The following is a 21,196-nucleotide window of genomic DNA, read 5'->3' on the forward strand; positions in this document are numbered from 1 at the left end:
GCCTGTGTGCTGGGGTTTGATTCTCCATGGTCCCCGAAAAGCACAGTTCTCAGGAAACGCCCCCCCACACACAGGCTTCCCCCCACAGGCTCACCCAACTTGATGTTGGTTGTTGATGTTGCTTGTGGAGTTGTTACTGTGGGGTTCTGTTATTTCCAACTCTGTCCCACCCTGCTCTTTCCACACTGTTCTGTCTCTAGGAAATCTCTTTCTCCTTATGGATTCATCTAGTGTCATTTCCTCAGGCTTCTCTATCACAAGGTGATTAACATGTAGGTTGCTCCTATTTATCTGCTTTGTCTTGAAGGGCGAAAGAATTACTTTCGTTTAATAAGTTGTTAGAGAAATGTTCTCTCCTTCCATAATCCTGCCACCCAATTTTGACACATTGGTGTGGGAATAACCAAGTTTGGAGATACTGGTTCCCAGTTTCACCCAACATGATTATGTGGGAAATTTCAGGTGAGAGAAGAGATTAGAATCATGGAATAAGGTTCCAGTTGCACCCTCTTTTGGGGGATTCCCCCATTTCTTTGTATTTTGGGTTCCCTCCCCCCATATTTAAGCAAGAGGAAAGGGGATTTCTTCTACTGGTGGGTCTCTCTCTCTCTCTCGTTAATCCTTCTTGGTTTGGTTTCAGGTTATCAATATCAAATCTCCCCGCAGTGACAGGTTTTACCAAACTGCTTGATCTGTACCTGCTTACACACAATGAAAGTTTCTTTGACCAGTTTTAAAAACTCATGGTTTAGACTAGCTCTTATGGTTTCCCTGTCCTGTGGACACAGCCTAGGAAGTTGCCAGAAGGTCTTTTATCTTCCTGCAATTGTTAGACAGCCATACAGACTGACAGCACATTTTGGCCTCCTTGGACTGGATAGCTCAGGTTGGACCACTCCAAGCTACTGTCTTTTTATCACCTCTAAGACTGCTATGTTTTTCAGTGTAAATTCTTGGCATACATGTGCCTGGGAGGAGAAAGCACTTTTTTTCCTTACTTCTCTGGAATTTGAGAGACACTGTTTTCAAGGTTAGCTACTATTCTGATTTGGAGGTTTCTTCTGGTACTCAGTCTGAGGGTCAGGAAAGCTTATGGGAAATAAGGACAGACCATTAACTACAGAGCTCTGTCTCCAAGGAAGCACCCCAGATTTACAAGAGAAGGGCAATTTCCTGGAATGAGAGCCAGCATCATCATTATCATCAACATTACCTTCATCACATCTTCTGTCTCTGTTTCCATAATTCCCTTGCTAACTGAATTTATTATAAGAGATGGTGGTGACCAGAGATTCTCTCAAGACATGAGACAAGATTATTCAAAGGTTATTTTCTGCCTCTTCACACAAATGATGTTAATAATCTATGATTCCTGGTTGCTGTTTTGGCATAAGACACCAGTATTTCTAAAATATGGTATAATAATATGTTATTGGTATGTGCTCCTATGAGAGAGAGAGAGAGAGAGAGAGAGAGAGAGAGAGAGAGAGAGAATAAAAATAGAAGGGCCCTGACTGACCATTAGAGATTAGTATGGATTTTAATTTCTGGGGCTTGGACCTTTGCCTCAGGCTCAGATACTGCAGCAAGGAACCACTCTGGTAGGTCAGCCCCTTCGGTTTCCAGCTGAGGAGGTCCATCCCATGAGGAGCTGCATTACTCTTGCCCTAAGGAGAGTTCTTGCTTCTGTTGGTTGCCCATGGGCTGACCCATGAGCGCTCCCGGCTGTGGGCACACTGTACCAGGGACAGGACTGCCCTAGACAGAAGGCAGCCCCGGGCCAGCACTACAAAGCTGAGTGCGTATGCTGAAAGTTTAACAACAGTCTTATCATTCCCCTATAAAAACAGAATAGCTTTCTTATGAATGCCTCATCCCTGAGGGTGGGACTTCCGGAAGCCATACTCATCAGTCTGGGGGGGGTTGGGGTGATTGGGGGGTCAGGTTAGGGCTGCTGCACTTCCTGCTGTCTGCTCAATGTATGATAGAGACTCTCTAGCAATGCTCTTCCCCTGTTCAACTTGAATTCAATACCTAGAGAGGCTACGGTGTATAACCTCATATGGTACTCCATTAAATTTTGAAATAATCAGCTAGACTTAATTCTCCATGCAGTAAAAAGCCATGGCAATCCAAAAATAGAGATCACAGCAGCCCTGAGTATGGTGGCCTGGAAATGGGAGTAAACCCATGCAGAGCCCTGCAGGTAGTCTGGGGAATTTTTTATGTCCCAGGTTCCTTTTTTGTTTGTTTGTTTGTTTATGTTTACTTATTTATTTAGAGAGAGAGAGAGAGAGACAGGGGTGGGGGGGGCACACACGACCAGGGGAGGGGCAGAGAAAGAGGGAGAGAGAGAATCTCAAGCAGGTTCTGTGCTGTCAGCACAGAGCCCGACGTGGGACTTGATCTCACAAACTGTGAGATCACGACCTGAGCCGAAATCAAGAGTCGCCAACTGAGCCACCCAGCCACCCCTGTCCCAAGTTCCCTTTAAAAGGTTTAGCAAGGGGCACCTGGGTGGCTCAGTTGGTTGAGCATCTGACTTCGGCTCAGATCTTGATCTCACGGTTCGTGGGTTCAAGCCCCACGTCAGGCTCTGTGCTGACAGCTCAGAGCCTGGACCCTGCTTTGGGTTCTGTGTGTCTCTCTCTCTCTCTGCCCTCCCCAACTTGTGCTCTGTCTCTCTTTGTCTCTTAAAAATGAATAAATGTTAAAAAAATTATTTTTAAAAAGGTTTGGCAAGAAGTGACTACAGGTATGAATGGAGTATGTGTATAGGGGGTGAGAAAGAGCCAATAGATGCAACTTGAAGAACCAATAGAAGCTTTTTAATATCTAGCTGACTAAACATTAGGAACTTGAGGTCAATGATGGCCCTGAAAGCCTGTGGAAGGAAAGGTAGAGTATTTCTAAGAACAACCTAGTGGGGGAAAGACATTGCTCAGAATCAGAAGTAAAGCATACATGTATATATACATGAAGTATACAGTGGCTGGGAAGTAAGGCCTCAAATTCTGCACTAACACAGTAGCCACTAGCCACATGCAGCTATGTAAATTAAAATTAATTAAAAGTAAATAAAATTAAAAATTCATTTCCTCAGTCACACTAGTTACACTAGCTCAACAACATGTGGTTATTGGCTACTATATTGAACAAAACAGCTATAGAACACTGCAGAAAGTTCTCTTGGACAGCACAGGTCAATTACTGAAGGTCAGTGCCCTAACATCACAGTTGCTACAGGGACCAACTAAGAGTAGATTCCAAAAAATATAAACTGGGTTCATTTTTCAACTCATGTGCTAATAGGCGGGGGGAGGAGGCTGAGGGTTGACCATTTGATAAGTTGTGTTTTGCTCTGAGATTAATTCCTATTGAGGCTTTAGAGGGGCACATGTAATTATAGGAGGCCCCTATACCTGCTACATGTGATTTATTTTCTGGGATAACTGAGTACTGACAAATAGGTGAGAAAAACAAGAGAAGAATGGCAGAAGAATGGCTAAGAGATTTTGAGAAATAAAAAGTAGAAAAGAATAGAAAATATAAATAAATATAAGTATGAAAAAATAAATAGAAATAGAAAAAATAGAAAAATTAGGAAAGAATAGAAGTCAAGTGTGTGTAATAAAAAAAGTTTCTAGATGGTTAAAAAAAAAAAAGATAACATTGACTCTCTCCCAAAAACTGGTTTGGTTACTCACTGGCCTGGGAGTCTGTTGAGAGCCACAGGGATAGCCCATCGGAGGGTGTCCATATGTACATCTTCTCCTCTGACTGTAAGAAGAGCCCAGAAAGCACAGATGCCTTGGCCACTCTTTACCTGATAAACTTTTGAGCTTCGTCAGCTGGGGCCCCAGGAATTCTTCAAGGGATGGAGACACTAAAAAGACACTAGATTGTGTTTCTTTTATGACCCACCCTGGCTATTACATTTGAGATGACTTTCTCCTACTGCCCTGGCTTACACGCACCCACAGTTAATGTTACTCCTTATGGTCTGGTCCTGGCTTCAAGTCCAACTGATGATGATTGGTCTTATGGTTTGATCAAGACTTTGAAACTTGGAGGTGCTTTTGTTTATTCCTATTATCAATGGAAATCTTATGAGGTGCCCCCCTTCCTGATTTCCTTTAAACAGGCACACTACAATTTCACAAAATAAAAATCATTTGGGGGGAACTTGTGGTGAACACTATGAAAGCTTGCTATTCTGAAAAATTATAAACCCTTAAAAATTTATTCCAGGTTTATTCCTGAATCTCCCCGGTGGTTGATATCCCAGAGAAGATTTATAGAGGCTGAAAATATCATCCAAAAAGCTGCAAAAATGAACAACAAAGCGGCCCCTGTGGTGATTTTTGATCCTATGGAGGTAAACATTTGCAGATGTGCCCTCTTGAGGTCAGCCATGCATTCTTGATTTCAGGGAATGTAATTTAATCCGATGTGTTTTGAGTGCCCACTATGTACCACGTGCTGCATGAGTCCTTAGAGACATAGTGATGATTAAGTTCTGAGATGAAACCCACGTCAAAATGCTGTGTATGAATTAGGTGCGATCATGTATGTAAACTGCTTAGCATACAAGTGTTGATTAAATACTAATTCCCTTTCCTTTGGCAAGTTTACTTCCAACTTTTTACTGGTACTGCTCCAAACCACTGGTGCAGTTGCATATCACATAATCTAAATGTCCACATTAAGTGGAAAAAAATGTAGTTGAGGGAAATTCCATGCAGGATTTACCCACTGTACTCTGAATCGTACCAAAGCTGCTGAGGAAGTTGTATATGCCGTTAGTCTTGCTGTGTCATGTCTAGAACCTAAAGGTGTGAAAGCACAGGCTCAAGGGTTCACCCCAAAAGGCTCGAAGGTTCACCCCTGAAGGCAAGAGACCATGCGAAAAAGATATTCCATGGTGGCAGCCACACTTCCTGACAGTCAGTGAAGACTTGCAGTGTCCCCATTCATGCCCTGTGCCACGTCCTAGAGAAAATGAGAAAGTGAGATACAGTTCCTATGCTTAAGGAGCATAGCATGTAGCTAAGAGTGTCACCAAGATTAGATGAAACATAAATGATGCCAGGAGGGAGGAAATGCTTATGTATCCAAGGAGTAGATGCTGTGTGCCAGCAGAGAAAGGGAACAGACAGACTCAGAGCTGAAGAGGCAGGTCTGAACCAGGGGTGGGGGCCCTTAGATGAATGGAAAGAATGGAGCAGGGCTTTCCTGGCTAGGAGAAGGGTAGGTGTCTGCCCAGGAAACCCAAAGAAGACTAGAGCAGCTGCAGCAACAGTATGCCTGCCCACATTGAAGTCCGCACTGCTGGCTTCCACAGAAAGCAGAACTTTCAGAGGGTGGTGGGCACACCACTGCTCCACCCCAAGGGCTTCCTCCGTCCCTGGCCTTTGGCACCTCTGTCAGAAGCAGATGTCCTGGCAATGGCTGGAGCGTTAATTACAGTGCCAGGAACCCAAGGTCCCAGAGGGCTGCTGGGACAGAGATTGCTGAATCCTTCACTCTTCACATCAGGAATTCTGTTCCCCCGGTGGCTCAGTTGGTTAAGCATCCGATTTCAGCTCAGGTCATGATCTCATGGTTTGTGAGTTTGAGCCCCGCATGAGGCTCTGTGCTGACAGCTCAGAGCCTGGAGCCTGCTTCAGATTCTGTGTCTCCTGCTCTCTCTGCCCCTTCCCACCCCCACCCCCCGGCCTCTCTGTCTCCAAAAATAAACATTAAACAAATGTTTAAAAAAAAGAATTTCATTCCCAGCCTTAGATAATTTATTAGACATGGGGAGTGTCCAGTGAACTCTTCTGCATCTCAGGACTGTGGTGGTTGTTTGTTGATATTTATTGGATATGTGATCTGATTCCTGTGTTTGAGGAATTTACAGTTTAGTAGTAGAAGTCAGACTTACAAGAGATAGTTAGAGGCAAATAAGAATAAAGTCCAGTGTCAAAACACATGCTTCTGATAGCATCTTGTTTCTTCCTACCATGAGGCATTTGGAGCCTGAATTGGACAAGCCTGTTGGAGGAAAGAGAGCCAGTGTTCATCTCTGCTGCTCACCTCCTGGTGACAGTGGAGAGGGGTCCTCTTAAGGAGGGTCCACAGAGCCCTGCGTCAGCAAGTGCGGCCTGCTCAGAACGATAATGGAGAGTCTACCAGATGCCAGGCATGGTATTCAAATTATTTGATGTTCATTCAAGCCATAGCTCGTGGATACTACTCTAGGCTCTTTTTTTCGGGAGAAGAAATTGAGGCACAGAGAAGTTAAGTAATTTGCCTAGAATTACACAGCTAGAAGTCTCACTAGAGCTGTCTGGTGCCAAAGTACATGCTCTTCACAACTGTGCTTTCTTATCTCATGGTAGAGGCAGTGGACAGGAAAAAATACAGAGTAGTATCATCTTGGAAAGTGATCTGGGGCTTTTCTGGCTTTCCTTCTCAAGCACCTTTAACCTGCTCATCGAGTCTGGTTCAAAGGCATTTTGGTGACTCCATACAGAGGCAAGCACTGGATATAAAAATATTCTTGTCCTGAGGTTTCCAAACCTGGCTGTCATCAAAATCACCCAAGGAGCTTTAAAAATACTGTCCTTGGAATGCCTGGGTGGCTCAGTCATTTGGATGTCTGACTTCGGCTCAGGTCATGATCTCATGGTCCGTGAGTTCGGCTCAGGTCATGATCTCATGGTCCATGAGTTCGAGACCCACATGAGGCTCTGTGCTGATAGCTCAGAGCCTGGAGTCTTCTTCATATTCTGTGTCTCCCTCTCTCTCTGCCCCTTCCCCACTCATGCCGTGTCTCTCAAAAATAAATAAACATTAAAAAAATTGTTTTAAAAAAATACAGAATACTAGGCTTCAGGGCCCACAGGAACTATTCAGATCCAGCAGACCCAGGGTAAGACCTGGCGATCTGCATTTTCATAAAGCACCAAGTGTTAGCATAGACCTGGTGCCCAAGTCCTATCCATGCATGGCACCACTTCCAGAACCCCCTTGAAGACTTCTAGTTCCCACTAGTTTATGCAGGGGCTTTGCTTTGTTGTGATAACAGGGTTCTACTGCCAGGGGCATGTTCTAGAGCTGCACACTCCAAATACTGTAGAAGAAAGGCGATATGTCTGCGAACTGCAGGAGGGAGTGTGGTTATTCTTGGGAAGACAGATGCTCATATTTGGGGAGCGCTTGCTACAATGGCCAGTCTGGCAGTCTTACTCCTTCATTGTACACACTCCTTCCTCGGCCTCTTATTTTTTTTTAATCTTTTTTTAAAAAAATGTTTATTTATTTATTTTTGAGAGAGAGAGAGAGAGAGAGAGAGAGGGACACAAGTAGGGGAGGGGCAGAGAGAGAGAGAGAAGGAGACACAGAATCCGAAGCAGGCTCCAGACTCTGAGCTGTCAGCAGGGAGCCTGACACGGGGCTCAAACTCACCAACTGTGAGATCATGACCTGAGCTGAAGTCAGACGCTTAAGCGACTGAGCCACCCAGGTGCCCCTCAGCATCTTACTGCACATGCACTCTATGTGCTTGCACTTTATCCCAAAAAGATTACCCACCTCAGGGCCTTGTAACTTTTTTACAAGTTCCACTGAGCTTGGTTATCTAGATTCCTAACACATGGCAAATTCACTTTAGTTAAATTAAAAATAAAGGAGGGAAGCCCATTGACAGCAGTAAGAAATTGCCACTAGCCAAATAGCACCTTTTCCTCAGTGATGCAGTATTAGCAATAAGTATAGTTAAAATGTATTGGGTATTTACTATGGTTCAAGTACTATGCTAAGCTTTATATACATATATATGATCTCATGTAATCTTCTCAACTCCCAATTATTATACCTTTTTAACATACAAGTAAACTGAGGCTCAGGGGGAATAGTCACTTGCCCAAGGTCCCTCAGTCAACCCAAATCCGTTCTAACTCTGAGACAACAACAAGAAAAATATAAAAAGCAGACATGAACCCCAAGGCAGTTAGGGGCTGCTTGGCCCTAAGGAGCACAGGTCCTAAGGATCACAGCTCCGTGTGATTAAGGTCACCACAGTGATGTGACCATGAGTCAAGAAAACGCTGTTAGCAATCAGGCTTTATATGAAGAGACAGTGAAGCCAATGTTACATATTTCAAAGGCTTCTGTCTAAAATGGGCCACAAGTATTTTAAAGTGTTAGAATAAGCATCATATATGTAGATGCCCTTATTCCCCTCAAATTCCAGACTTCTGAGCATACTCAAGGCGAAGCAGAGTTACAAGCATTGGTCTTTCCCACACTGTCAGGGTTGAAGATACTTCCTCACTAACCTCTTCATCTCTTGGTTATTTGCATTATTTTAGCTACAGGAACTAAAACTCCCAAGCCAGCAGAAAATTCTCATTCTCAGCCTGTTCAGGACTCGGAACATTGCCACAATTACCATTATGTCTTTGATGTTGTGGTAAGTAACAAGTGATCTAGAAATGTGACATGCAGCACATAAGTGTACAATTGATTTTCTTTAATCCACCGGGAACATCAGGGCATGGCCTGAGTTTTCCTGAGACAAAATAAAAATTATAGAATTCTAAGCCATTTGGAAATGTCTCCATTCAATTCACAGAACTGGATGCTGAAAAAAAAGTCACAGGGGATAATCTTTAGGTCTGCAGTCCTGTGGCCCGCATGGAAAGGGTCTGCCAATCCTAGGGTAGTTGAGATGAAGACCATTAATGTTCCTGGTGCCTGAGACTGAGAGGGTAATTCAGCTCCTGCTTCTCCAAGCTGGACTGGCAGCTGAACAGTGACGTCACAACATCCCCACTGCATCGGACTTCTGATAAGCTTTTCACCCTTGCCAATAGCAGACTACCCAGTGATTTTTCAGGCATAGAAATAATGAATTGACTCTGTAGGCTAGATTTGATGATGTATCTACCAAGAAGTGAGGAAGGAGAAAAGAAGACCTGCCTACCCGACAGTGGCAACACAAGAAATTGTAGGTTCAGAGACTGCAGTGAGTCTGCTTTTAGGGCCATCCTGTTTTGCAGTTAGAAGAGATCAATGACAGAGTTATGCCCCTTGATACAGCAAGTGTGTCACAAGCACATGGCTTTCCTCACTCTACACCTGCTTACTTCTTCTATGTCAGCGTATGTCATTGGTGCAAATGTATCTCGAGTGCTACTGAACCAGTACTAGTCCCTAGTTTTGCCTGCATTATACTTATTACCAAATGCGACCATCGCGAAAATCCTCAGACTGATAACGTTCCATTTTTTCTTTTGTTTTGCATTAGCCCTTGTGCTACCCAACCCAGTAGAATATGTATAAAAAGATCCAACATTGTTCCTGAAAACATTTTTCAAATGTCCTCTGCTTTTCGGTCATGTCAATAATAAGCAAATTTCTGCACAGAGGAGTCTTTAAAGGGCAGTTGTTTTTTGCACAGAAAAGCTTCACAGTTATGTGGAAATTCACTGTAATGACGGGATATGGGGTGTGTACTGTGTGATACTTTGAACCATTATGGGGACTTTCATTCTTTTCCCCAAAGTGAGTTTTAATAAATTGATAGGAATTTACCGTAAGTGAATCCCATAGTATTACCTATGTATCTTCGTTTCTCTTTTTGATAAGAATGAAATCTGGATTTTATGTTCACTGACGTGACTGACAATCTTTCTTCAAATTATAGTTGTAAGGGAATGAGGATGTACACAAGCTGTTCAGGAAATAACGAAATTTGAAATTCATTAGACCAGGGTAGGTATTGTTGAATGTTGGTATATCTAGACTAGGGCTATCCAATAGAACTTTCCACAATGATGAAAATGTTTTATGTCTGAGTTGTCCATTTTAGTAACTACTAGCCCCATGCAGCTATTAAGTGGGTTGAAGTGTGGCAAGTATGACTGAAGAATTGAATTTATAATTTTATTTAATTTTAACTTATTTTCTTTTAAATAGCCATATGTGGTTAGTGGCTACTTGTAGGACAGAAAGATCTAGACAATTTCTTGACCATCATGGAATTATTGAGTGGTTCGGGTCATCCTCTCATCACTTTTGTGTTTTTCTGTGGTTTTGCAGGATGCTTACCTCAGTGGGTTACTTTGCTCTGTCTCTCAACGCTCCTAATTTACATGGAGATGCCTATTTGAACTGTTTCCTCTCTGCCTTGATTGAAGTTCCAGCCTACATTACAGCCTGGCTCCTGTTGCAAACCCTGCCTAGACGCTATATCATAGCTGGAGTACTGTTCTTGGGAGGAGGTGTGCTTCTCTTAATTCAACTGGTACCTGAAGGTAAGAAGTTAACCAATTTTAAGAGCTTACTAGAGGGGTGCCTGGGTGGCTCAGTCGATTAAGCGGCCAACTGCGGCTCAGGTCATGATCTCACAGTCCGTGGGTTCGAGCCCCGCGTCGGGCTCTGTGCTGACAGCTCAGAGCCTGGAGCCTGTTTCAGATTCTGTGTCTCCCTCTCTCTGACCCTCCCCTGTTCATGCTCTGTCTCTCCCTGTCTCAAAAATAAATAAAATGTTAAAAAAAAATTTTAAAAAAAAGAGCTTACTAGAAAAGCTCCACACCTTGACTAAACTCATCATTTGTCACTGTGCCCTGTTGTTATGTAGCCTTTAGATCGTAAGTTCTTCATAAGTCAATCCAATCAGATAAGTGATAGACAGCTACATAATTTTCCTGTGTTCGTAACAAACACCACCCCCCCCCCCCCCCGCCCAAACAGGAGTCAGCCTGAGAGAATCAGAAGTCACTGAGAGGAAGAACAATACTGTTCTTGGTACTTTTATGTGAGTGAGGCACATATTCCAGTGTTGTAGTTTGTAGTACTTGCCAGGTCCAGTGTAAGTCAGTGATTTTTTTTTAAGATTTGATTTGATTCATTATTTTGAGAGAGAGAGAGAGAGAGAGGACATGAACTGCGGGAGAGGGGCAGAGGGAGAGAGGCAGAATCCCAAACAGGCACCACACTGTCAACACAGAGCCCGATGTGGGGCTCAATCCCACAACCCAGGGATCATGACCTGAGCTGAAATCAAGAGTCAGATGCTCAAACGACTGAGTCACCCAGGCACTCCTTAAAATTTTATTTTTAAGTAATCTCTAAGTGGGACTTAAACTCATGACTCCAAGATCAAGAGTTGCATGCTCTTCTGACTGAGTCAGCCAGGCACCCTTAGGCCAGTGATTTTTATGGTCTGTAATCTTTAAGTTGTTAAAGAGCACATAAAGACATTTGCTTCTTTTTTCTCTTTATATCAACCTTTATCATATTATTAAAATGTTATCAATAGATCATTGATACATAGTATTATACATAGAAATATATATTTCTTAATAATTAACAGGATAAAAAGGATTGGTTCTTCCCTTTGAAGATTAAATTTAACTATATTAGCGTGCTAACAACTTACTCTGAAACTGTTGTTATACATAAAAGTGGACAAAGGTCGCTGAAGGAATAAATGAGCTAGAAAAACAGTACAGAAAAACAGGAAGCAACCTGTCACTCTCCACCTTTGTGTCTAATTATTAAGATATTTGAGGGGCTCAATTGGTTGAATGTCTGACTCTTGATTTCAACTCAGTTCATGATCTCAGGGTCATGAGATTGAGCCCCATGTTGGGATCCACACTGGGCTTGGGGCCTGCTTAAGATTCTGTCTCCCTCTACCTCTCATTCTCTCTCTCTCTCGCTCTCCTAAAAAAAAAGAAAGAAAGAAAATAAAAAGATATTTAAAGAAAAAGTGTTCTTGAGGAATATCTTTATACTATAAAAACAATCCCCAAACAAGCAAAAAGGACAACAAAAGCAACTGAGTTAAGAAAATCTCACTTCTAAAACCACTTCTGAGGAGGGAGTGTAGGGCAAGTTGAGGGCAAAGTACAGACTAACAGTAACCTACCCACCCCAGGATGGGATATGTGTGATATTCCTCAGACACTCCTGCCTACCCAAGAACAAAGGAAAGGGGTTTAAGTGCTTACCATGGTGATGAAGGAAGCTAAGGCAAATGAAAAATTAGATTCCCTTACTGCCTACTGCCCACTGACAAGTCCTGGAAACCAGCAGTGACCTTCCTCTAGGAGCTGCCTCATTGATGACCCTTTGCTAGGGGCAAAAGGGAATCTTGGCTTAACATTCTCCTGCCCCACCCCACACCCCAGGGTCCTGTAAGTCTACTTTAACATATAAAAATTCCCTTGGGGCACCTGGGGGCTCAGTTGGTTAAGTATCCATCTTCGGCTCATGATCTCACGGTTCGTAAGTAAGTTCAAGCCCTACATCAGACTCTGTGCTGACAGCTCAAAGCCTGGAGCCTGCTTCTGATTCTGTCTCCGTTTCTCTCTGTTCCTCCCCTACTCCTGCTCTCTCTCTGTCTCTCAAAAATAAATAAACATTAAAAAAGATTTTTTAAATTCCTTTGGTAACTTCCTTTATCTCACCCCCAAGATATATGCTGGCAATCATACTCCAAGCTTATGGCCCCCTGATATACATATGAAGCGTTTCATGACTCAGGTTTTACTAAATGGTAATAAATGGCATATTTTCGTAACAACACCCAGTCCCTTAAGGTCCTGGAAACCTTGCTTCCAAAATTCCTTAGAGACTTACTCTATCCCTAACCCCCTCCCAACCTGAGGATATGTAACTAGCAACTCCTCATGACCCCAAGGTAGCTCTTTCTGCCTACAGGTCCTGTCCCCATGCTTTAATAAAATCACTTTTTTGTACCCAAGATGTCTTCAAGAATTCTTTCTTGGCTGTCAGCTCTGAACCCCCACCATCACCCCAAATCCCCACCACCTCTATTTACACTGGGTCTCTTTTCCAGATTACAACTTCTTGTCCATTGGTCTGGCGATGTTAGGAAAGTTCGGAATTACCTCTGCTTTCTCCATGCTGTATGTCTTCACTGCAGAGCTTTACCCCACCCTGGTCAGGAATATGGCTGTGGGGGTTACATCCATGGCCTCCAGAGTGGGCAGCATCATTGCCCCCTACTTTGTTTACCTCGGTGAGATGCATCTTGTCAATTTGTTCTTTTTTTAAAATATAAAGGAATAACTTTTTCATTGTGAAAAATGCTAACAGCATAAAAGTTACTGGAAAAAGGGCAAGTTTACCTCTTCACTCTCGGGCAGCCCAAATCGCATCCCTAGAACTAAAAGGAGCTAATATTAACACTTCAGTGAATAGCCCTTCTGTTGTTTTTTATTGCAAAACATACACACACACACACACACACACACACACACACACAAAGTATACACAGACATACACATAAAATAAAATTAAACACAAAAAAAACTGTACATACTGTTTCACAACTTTTTTTTCCTTTTATTTAATTTATTTTTTAAAATTTACATCCAAATTAGTTAGCCTATAGTGCAACAATGATTTCAGGAGTAGATTCCTTAATGCCTCTTACCCATTTAGCCCATCCCCCCTCCTACAACCCCTCCAGTAACCCTCTGTTCTCCATATTTAAGTTTCTTATGTTTTGTCCCCCTCCCTGTTTTTATATTCTTTTTGCTTCCCTTCCCTTATGTTCATCTGTTTTGTATCTTAGAGTCCTCATATGAGTGAAGTCATATGGTATTTGTATTTCTCTGCCTGACTAATTTCGCTTGGCATAATACCCTCTAGTTCCATCCACGTAGTTGCAAATAGCAAGATGCCATTCTTTTTGATGGCTGAGTAATACTCCATTGTGTATATATACCACAACTTCTTTATCCATTCTTCCATCAATGGACATTTGGGCTCTTTCCATACTTTGGCTATTGTTGATAGCGCTGCTATAAACATTGGGGTGCATGTGCCCCTTCAAAATAGCATATCTGTATCCCTTGTATAAATACCTTGTATGTTTCACAACTTTTTTAACTTAACATTGTATCACAGTACCTTTCCTTATTAGTATATATAGCTCTTACCTTCTTTTTCGTTAGTATATAGTCTTCTAATGTATGTATATGCATAAAAATGTGTTTAACTAGGCTCAATGGATGGACATTTAGGTCATTTCCAGGTTTTTGTTATTACAAATAATACTACAATGAACATTCATCTATGCCCCTATGCCCCTTTGTTCATTTAAGTACATACATTCAGATTTATGTATTGTTGGAACAATTTAAAATTTCCACAGATATTGCCAAACTGGCCTCTAAACATTGTACTAATTTACAATCCAACTATCAGTATATGAGAGTGTCTATTTCTCCATATCCTCACTAACAATGGGGATTATCCAATTTTTAAATCGTTGATAATCTGTTATCTGAAAAATGGATATCATTGTTGCTTTCATTTCTATTTCTTTAATTATAAATAAGGTTGAGCAGTTTTTCGTGTCTCTATTGACATTGCATCTGTTTTTCAGTGACCTGACTGTTCATGTCTCTTGTTCATCTTTTGAATGGTTTATTTTTGATTTGTAAGAGCTCTTTGTAATTGAAAGAAACTAGCCCTTTGTATATATGTTGTAAATATTTTTACTAGTTTATCCTTCACTTTTTACTTAATAATATTTTTTTGTAATGCAGGAAATTTTAGTTTTTATATAATCAAAATTCTCAATCTGGAATAACACGACAGAGGGCTTCAGTGGGTTGTTCAATGGATGTAGGATCTGGCCCTCCAAGTCAGATCCCACTGAGGACTGATGGTGAGAGATGTTGATATACCTCCTTATTCTTCCTAGTCATCCATTGGTTACCTACTGGTTCAAACACACACACACACACACACACACACACACACACACAAAGACTATATATTAATCCTCAGGAAAGGTACACTCTAAATCTTCACAGAGAAAATGAAGCATTTTCTTGTCTTAAACATACTCTACATGGCTGCCCTGAACAACACCTAAGAAAGCACATTATTATATAGAATGGTGTCATTTCTCCTTTCTTCCTCCCTATACGTTCAAACCCTGCTCACTTGGTCTAAAGGGTGGACCACTGGTGCCTAAGAAACAGAGGAATCCAAGACAGAGCTTTCTATTCCACAATAGCTACTCCTGTTAGTGACATAGACACCTCGCAGAAGATTCAAGTTTAACGTTTTCTGTCAAATGAAATTCTTGGGTGTGTTGTTCCTCTGTAATCTCTGTATGCAGAAGGGAAGCAAGGTGAGGATCTATTATTCTCCTGTCCAAGGAATGCCTGATAAGGAAGAGGTGGAATGGCTCATACAATCACATACAAAACCAAGACATGCAAATGTTGCAGAAAGCAACCAAAGCCAGGCAGAATGCATTCACGGTGCCTGACATTTAGTGATTGAAATTGGATTGAACGTATTACTTAGGTTTTTTTTCTTTAAGAGTTTCATGGCTCTTTAGGGGCATCTGAGTGGCTCGGTGAGATCGAGCCCCACATCGGGCTCTGAGTTCGTCATGGAACCTGTATATGATTCTCTCTCTCTCTCTCTCTCTCTCTCTCTCTCTCTCTCTCTCTCTATCTCTCCCTCTACCATTCATGCTCTCTCTCTCTTAAAAAAATATTATTAAAAAAAAAAAGAAGAGTCTCATGGCTCTTTGGACCTAGCTGTCCACTGCAGCCCACTTTTGCAGGCAAAAGCAAAGGCTACACCTTGTCACACCAGTCATAATGGCTAGTATCTGTCCCTGCAATATGCTTTCTCTCCTTGATGTCCTCTCATCCCTCCTCTCAAATTTCTTCCACCGTAAGGGGGAAAACTTGGTAGGCAAATAGTTCCATCAAAGGAACATGGGTCACACATGGTTAAACAGTGGCTTAGAGAATGGAACTGGCATGAAAGACCTTATGCAGCATCATGTAGGTAAATGAGTATGGAAATCATGAAGGCAATGACATCTGCCAAAGAGAAACTGTGATTGCGATATTTTACATATCTTTTTCCTTCTGACAATGTTCAGATTTAAAACTGCTCTCAAATACCATTGTTCACCATGATAAAAGGATTCCCAAGAGCATCTGAAAAATCCCTATATGTAATTGATGTTCTTGTTCCTTACAGGTGCGTACAACAGAGTTCTGCCCTACATCCTCATGGGCAGCCTGACTGTCCTGATTGGAATCATCACCCTCTTTCTCCCTGAAAGTTTTGGAGTAACTCTACCAGAGACCTTAGAGCAGATGCAGAAAGTGAAAGGGTAAGTGGAACTTTAAAAACTGATACCAAAATTCCTCAGAAGGAATAAACATGCAAGAATAGCTAGGAAGTTTCTGAAAAAGAAGGGTGGTAAATGGAGGGTAGCTCTATCAGATAATAAAGCATATTACTAAGCAAAGGTAATTAAAACAGTGTGATACTGGTGTAGGATAGAAATCCCTGGAATAGAATAGAGTTCAGAATTAAATCCAAGAAAATATGAGAGGTCAATATATGCTAAAAAGTAGCTATTCAAAATCAGTGAGGAAAATTAGATTATTCAGTAAAAGGTGTTAGAGAACTCGGCTAGCTATGTTGTATAAATAAAAAAACTTGACTCCTACTTCAAAATACATCAAGATAAATTGAAGAGCAATTAATGTAAAATCATAAATGTTCTAGAAGAAAAGATATATATTTTTATAACCTTAGAGAAGCCCTTTCTGAATATGATATGAAAAGCAAAGAGAAATAAAGGAAAGAAATTGCTATGTCTGATTGTGAAACTTTAGAAATTGTTGGCACAGCAAGAAAAGAAACCATAACTAAAAACAAAGGTCAAAAATCCAGGGGGAAAATATTTGCAACACACAATAGGTACCTGGGGCTAATATAGCTAATACACAAGAAACTCTCAGCAGTCAGTCAGAAAAAGACCAACAACTCAGTAGGAAAAATGCCAAAGGTCATCAACAAGCAGTTGACAGAAAGGAAATTTCAATGGCAGATACATACATGAAAAGCAATACTTGTCCATATTTATAAAGAGATACAAAATAAAATAATTCAATATATATTTTTTTGTCTGTGAGATTTTATGAGAGTTTTTCCCCTGATACCAACCACTTCTTACCCAACTAGGTGTCCTGTAATTTAATTCAATTCCAACCCTTACCACCCAGAGTTTCCATCAGAATCCACAGGTTTAAGAGCTCAGTCCCATAGGACTGCCCTCACTTTAGATGCTGGTGATAAATATGAGGTCCCCAGATTATCCACACTTCTATCCAACTTGGCTTCAGAGTCTGATGTTTCCACAACCCCTGTGCTCAAATTCAGTAATTGTCCAGAATGATTCACAGAACCAGGATAACACTCTCCTTACCATTTCAAGTTTATTATAAAGGATACATATGAACAATCAGATGAAGAGGTGAGGTACAAAGGGTGAGGTACAAAGAGGTGCAAAGGGTGAGGTCCAGAAGAGTCCAGGGTACAGGAACCTTCTGTCCCTGTGCAGCTGGGGAGCACTGCCATTTTGGACCATGGATATGTTCACCAATTCAGAAGCTCTCCACACCTCGGTGTTCAGAGGGTTTTATGGAGGTTTTATCACATAAGCATGATCAATAACTAATTCAACCTGTTGCCCCTCTCTTCTCTTGGAGGTTGGAGGGTGGGGCTGAAAGTTCCAGGCTGCTAACCAAGGCCTAGTGTTTCTGGTGACCAGTCTCCATCCTGAAGCTATCAACTGACCCACCAGGAGTTGCCTCATTAGAACAAAAGACAAGACAGTCCTATTACCCCTATCACTCAGGAAATGACAAAGGATTTAGGAGCGCTGAGTCAGGAACCAGGGACAAAAATCAAATATCTTTATACAATATCACAGACTGGCAAACAATTAAAGATGAGTGGTAGTGTGGGAGAAGTTTAGATTCTAGAGTGAAAATGTCTGGCTTCAAATCCCAAATCTATTGCATAAATGAGGGAAAATTACTTAACTTTCACTGAACCTCAGTATTTGCGTCTGTTGTACAGGAATAGTTCATATGGCTGTTGTGAGTTTACATAAGATGAAGTAACTTTAGCATCAAGCCTTGAAAAACATAAATCTGTATGTGAGTAGATTCTGGTCCCTGAAGGAACATGTACAACAAAATGTACCCAAAACGTTGTTTCTTCTAATGATAGGACTATTTCAATATTAACTTTAGCTTGCCAAGAACTTCATGTTTACCACTCGATCCTTTCCTGAGGAGAATTGTAAAATTATAGAATACAAACTCTAGACTCCTGAGTTATTACTAGAGTTATGTTCATTGACTGGATAAATGTTTTTCAGCATCACTCTAGCATTTTAAGGAGAAGAGTCTTGACTAATTTTCTTTAGTGCTTATCTTATTTTCAGGTTCAGACTTAGGAAAAACACAAGAGATTCAACGGAGAAAGAAGAAAATCCCAAAGTTCTCATAACTTCATTCTGATAAAATTTCCACCCCATTTGGTGACCTGAAAAACAGATGCATAAGACTCTATGAAGAAACCAAAGTCTTTCCTGATGAAATGGACCAACCCTAAGGATTAACACTAAGATGACTTTGCTGTTGAGAAATGCTTGTCACATAGCAAACTCCAAGCCACTCTTCCAGATAATCCCCTTATTTTAAAAACAAACCATTTCTAGATAGTCCACCTTCCTAATTAATTCAATGAAATGGGTTCATAAGATTTTTTTGAAAAATGCATTGGTCAAGGACTGGTAAATTCATACAAAGATGAACCTTCATTTTCAAACATACAAATACTATTCAAATAAAAAGAATGTTCTTGTATTAACACAACTATTAGGTGATAACAGTATATGTGTGTATGTGTATAAGTGAACATTCAAAATTAGAGTAATTTTTGAAGTGAACCTATACATTGCTGTAACTAAATGATTATATGCAGTATTCCTATCCAGAGAATTTCATACAATCCTTTGAGGGGAATTGATGGCAGATATTAATAGTGTTTTACAAGTGAAACACAGTAAGAGATCGAGAAACCTTGATATGTGGCTCATATGACCTGTTGGCCTTTATGAAGGAAACCAAGACAGTTCCCTGCTAAAATTCAGTGGCTATAACTCACAGTGTTTTGAATGGTCTGTATTTGTTGTGATCTTTTGAGGCACATGATTGAACTTTCTGTTTCTTAAGACTGGTTGAAAAGGTATTTTGCTAGTAAACAGATAATCAGGAAAGCCACAAACCAGTTAGATTGGTAAAGATGGTTTGTATGCCCCATGGCCAAGAGACATCAGCACTCAGGAAGAAGGCTGTCCAAGCCAACAATCTGGAAAGACTTTTAAAACAGTTCTTTCCATTAATAGATTCCTTCCTAAGCATGGTATGCAGCTACATTCTCTCTCACCAGGGGTGCATCTGGTTCCATGAATGAGCAGTGTAAAAAATAATGGTCACTAATGGGGTAATGTGTTATCATAAGCTCAGAAAATAAATGTCAGGTCTCTGTCTCAGCATGTTTTAGGCATGCTGAGATGATAACACAGCGAGGAGTTAATCCTGGAGACTGAGGCAGCATGCTTTCTCTGAAAGTGGCTTCTGCGACAGCAGCACAGTGAAAAGCAACTGAGCCTTTGACATCCCCAGCACTACGGTGTGCTCATAGAAGGAGGTAGCTCTGGTTTTTTATATGATGCTTGGTGGCATCATCTCCTAAAAATACTTATCCCCAAGATTAAATTTTCACTAAATATTTTGTAGAGGAAATTTTGATATAACTTCTTTAATAAATGGTCCATAGTATTTCAAGTTCCTTATCTTGAACTTTTCTGATTAACCCTGAATTCTTTCTCTTTATTGTTGTATTTCTAACACATATTTTATATCCTCATGACACACTGATCCTAGCTTTTGATTGTTACTTTAAAATCCACTAGAATATCCTAGAATAGTTTATGTCATGTCATTTGTACAGTTTCATCCAGCCAGTGCTTTTGTCTCCCCCATGGATGCAGCCTGTCTGGATAATTTTTCCACCTACCTTGCTGGGCACTAGGTAGCCTGTCCCACAGACAGCAGGTCACGCTGTCTCCCAAGAAGCTCTCCTTGAACTTCCTTCCCACCGGTAGTGGCTGTTCCCTCCTCTGTGCTCCTCATGTACTTGTTACCCTTACTCAGTTGGGCTCTTGTCTTATTGCTTTCCAGAGGCTAGGGGCATTACCTTGTTTGTCTTTTTATCCTCTGTAGATCTGTTTAGCATAGTGTTTTCTTGCATTTAGCAAGCATTGATAAATATTTTAGTTGAAAAACTTTGTAAATCTAGCTTGGTGAATATGTTTGATACATAGACATTAAAAAATTTAAATGCGTATATCAAAAATGCTCTCAAAGCTTTTTCTAAATATGAAAAGTGAGGATTTTATAATTACCTTTTATTGCTGTTTGTGCAGTTGCTTTATGTCTTCTGAAAATCTGTTTATATAAAGGCAACAAGTACAGACATGATTATCTCTTCGGTAGTTCAAAGATCAAGTAGATCAATACATACCCAAATACTATTTCATTAAACTGAAGATGCATTGCTGATTTTTAAAAACTACTTTTATTTATTTTTTTAAGTTTATGTATTTATTTTGGTAGAGAGAGAGAGAAAGAGAGAGAGGCAGAGAGAGAAGGAGGGGTCAAGAGAAAGAATCTCAGGCAGGCTCCACGCTGAGCATGGAACCCGACTCTGGGTTCAATCCCACCACCCTGGGATCATGACCTGATTCAAAATCAAGCCACCGACCAAGCCACCCAGGTGCCTCTAGAAACTACTTTTAAAATTAGGTATACAGGGGCGCCTGGGTGGCTCAGTCGGTTAAGCGGCCGACTTCGGCTCAGGTCATGATCTCGCGGTCTGTGAGTTCAAGCCCTGCGTCGGGCTCTGGGCTGACAGCTCAGAGCCTGGAGACTGTTTCAGATTCTGTGTCTCCCTCTCTCTGACCCTCCCCCATTCATGCTCTGTCTCTCTCTGTCTCAAAAGTAAATAAACGTGAAAAAAAAATAAAAAAAAAATTAGGTATACAAAGCACTATCCTGCATTTATGAATAGCAATCTCAGACTGGCAGCCAATCTTACACCACATGTTCTAGAATCTAGTTTCTTGCCTGGATTCTGTTAGCATCCTAACTAGTCCCTCCTCCTTAATTCTGCTCCTGTCTTCCTTGAATCTATCCTCAGCATAGCAGTGTGGGTGATCTAAATGAGATCATGTCTTGCAGCACCTGGGTGGCTCAGTCAGGTAAGC

The 21,196-nt window shown here is 41.1% G+C and overlaps 1 protein-coding gene across 2 annotated transcripts in view; it reads left to right on the forward strand.

Annotated features, from left to right (window-relative positions):
- Positions 1-18,740, forward strand: part of LOC115515720 (solute carrier family 22 member 4) — a 41,911-nt gene extending 23,171 nt beyond the window's left edge. The window contains exons 5-10 of one of the 2 annotated variants that reach the window (XM_030317802.1): positions 4,252-4,378; positions 8,358-8,458; positions 10,090-10,304; positions 12,857-13,039; positions 16,042-16,177; positions 18,308-18,740. In XM_030317802.1, coding sequence (XP_030173662.1) covers positions 4,252-4,378; positions 8,358-8,458; positions 10,090-10,304; positions 12,857-13,039; positions 16,042-16,177; positions 18,308-18,383 — 838 coding nt within the window. In that variant the 3' untranslated portion in view covers positions 18,384-18,740. The remainder of the gene's footprint in view (positions 1-4,251; positions 4,379-8,357; positions 8,459-10,089; positions 10,305-12,856; positions 13,040-16,041; positions 16,178-18,307) is intronic. The other variant, XM_030317805.1, reaches the window with a different exon arrangement.
- Positions 18,741-21,196: the final 2,456 nt, after the last annotated feature.

The sequence above is a fragment of the Lynx canadensis genome, chromosome A1, assembly GCF_007474595.2.
Source record: "Lynx canadensis isolate LIC74 chromosome A1, mLynCan4.pri.v2, whole genome shotgun sequence".
Classification (NCBI taxonomy): domain Eukaryota; kingdom Metazoa; phylum Chordata; class Mammalia; order Carnivora; family Felidae; genus Lynx; species Lynx canadensis.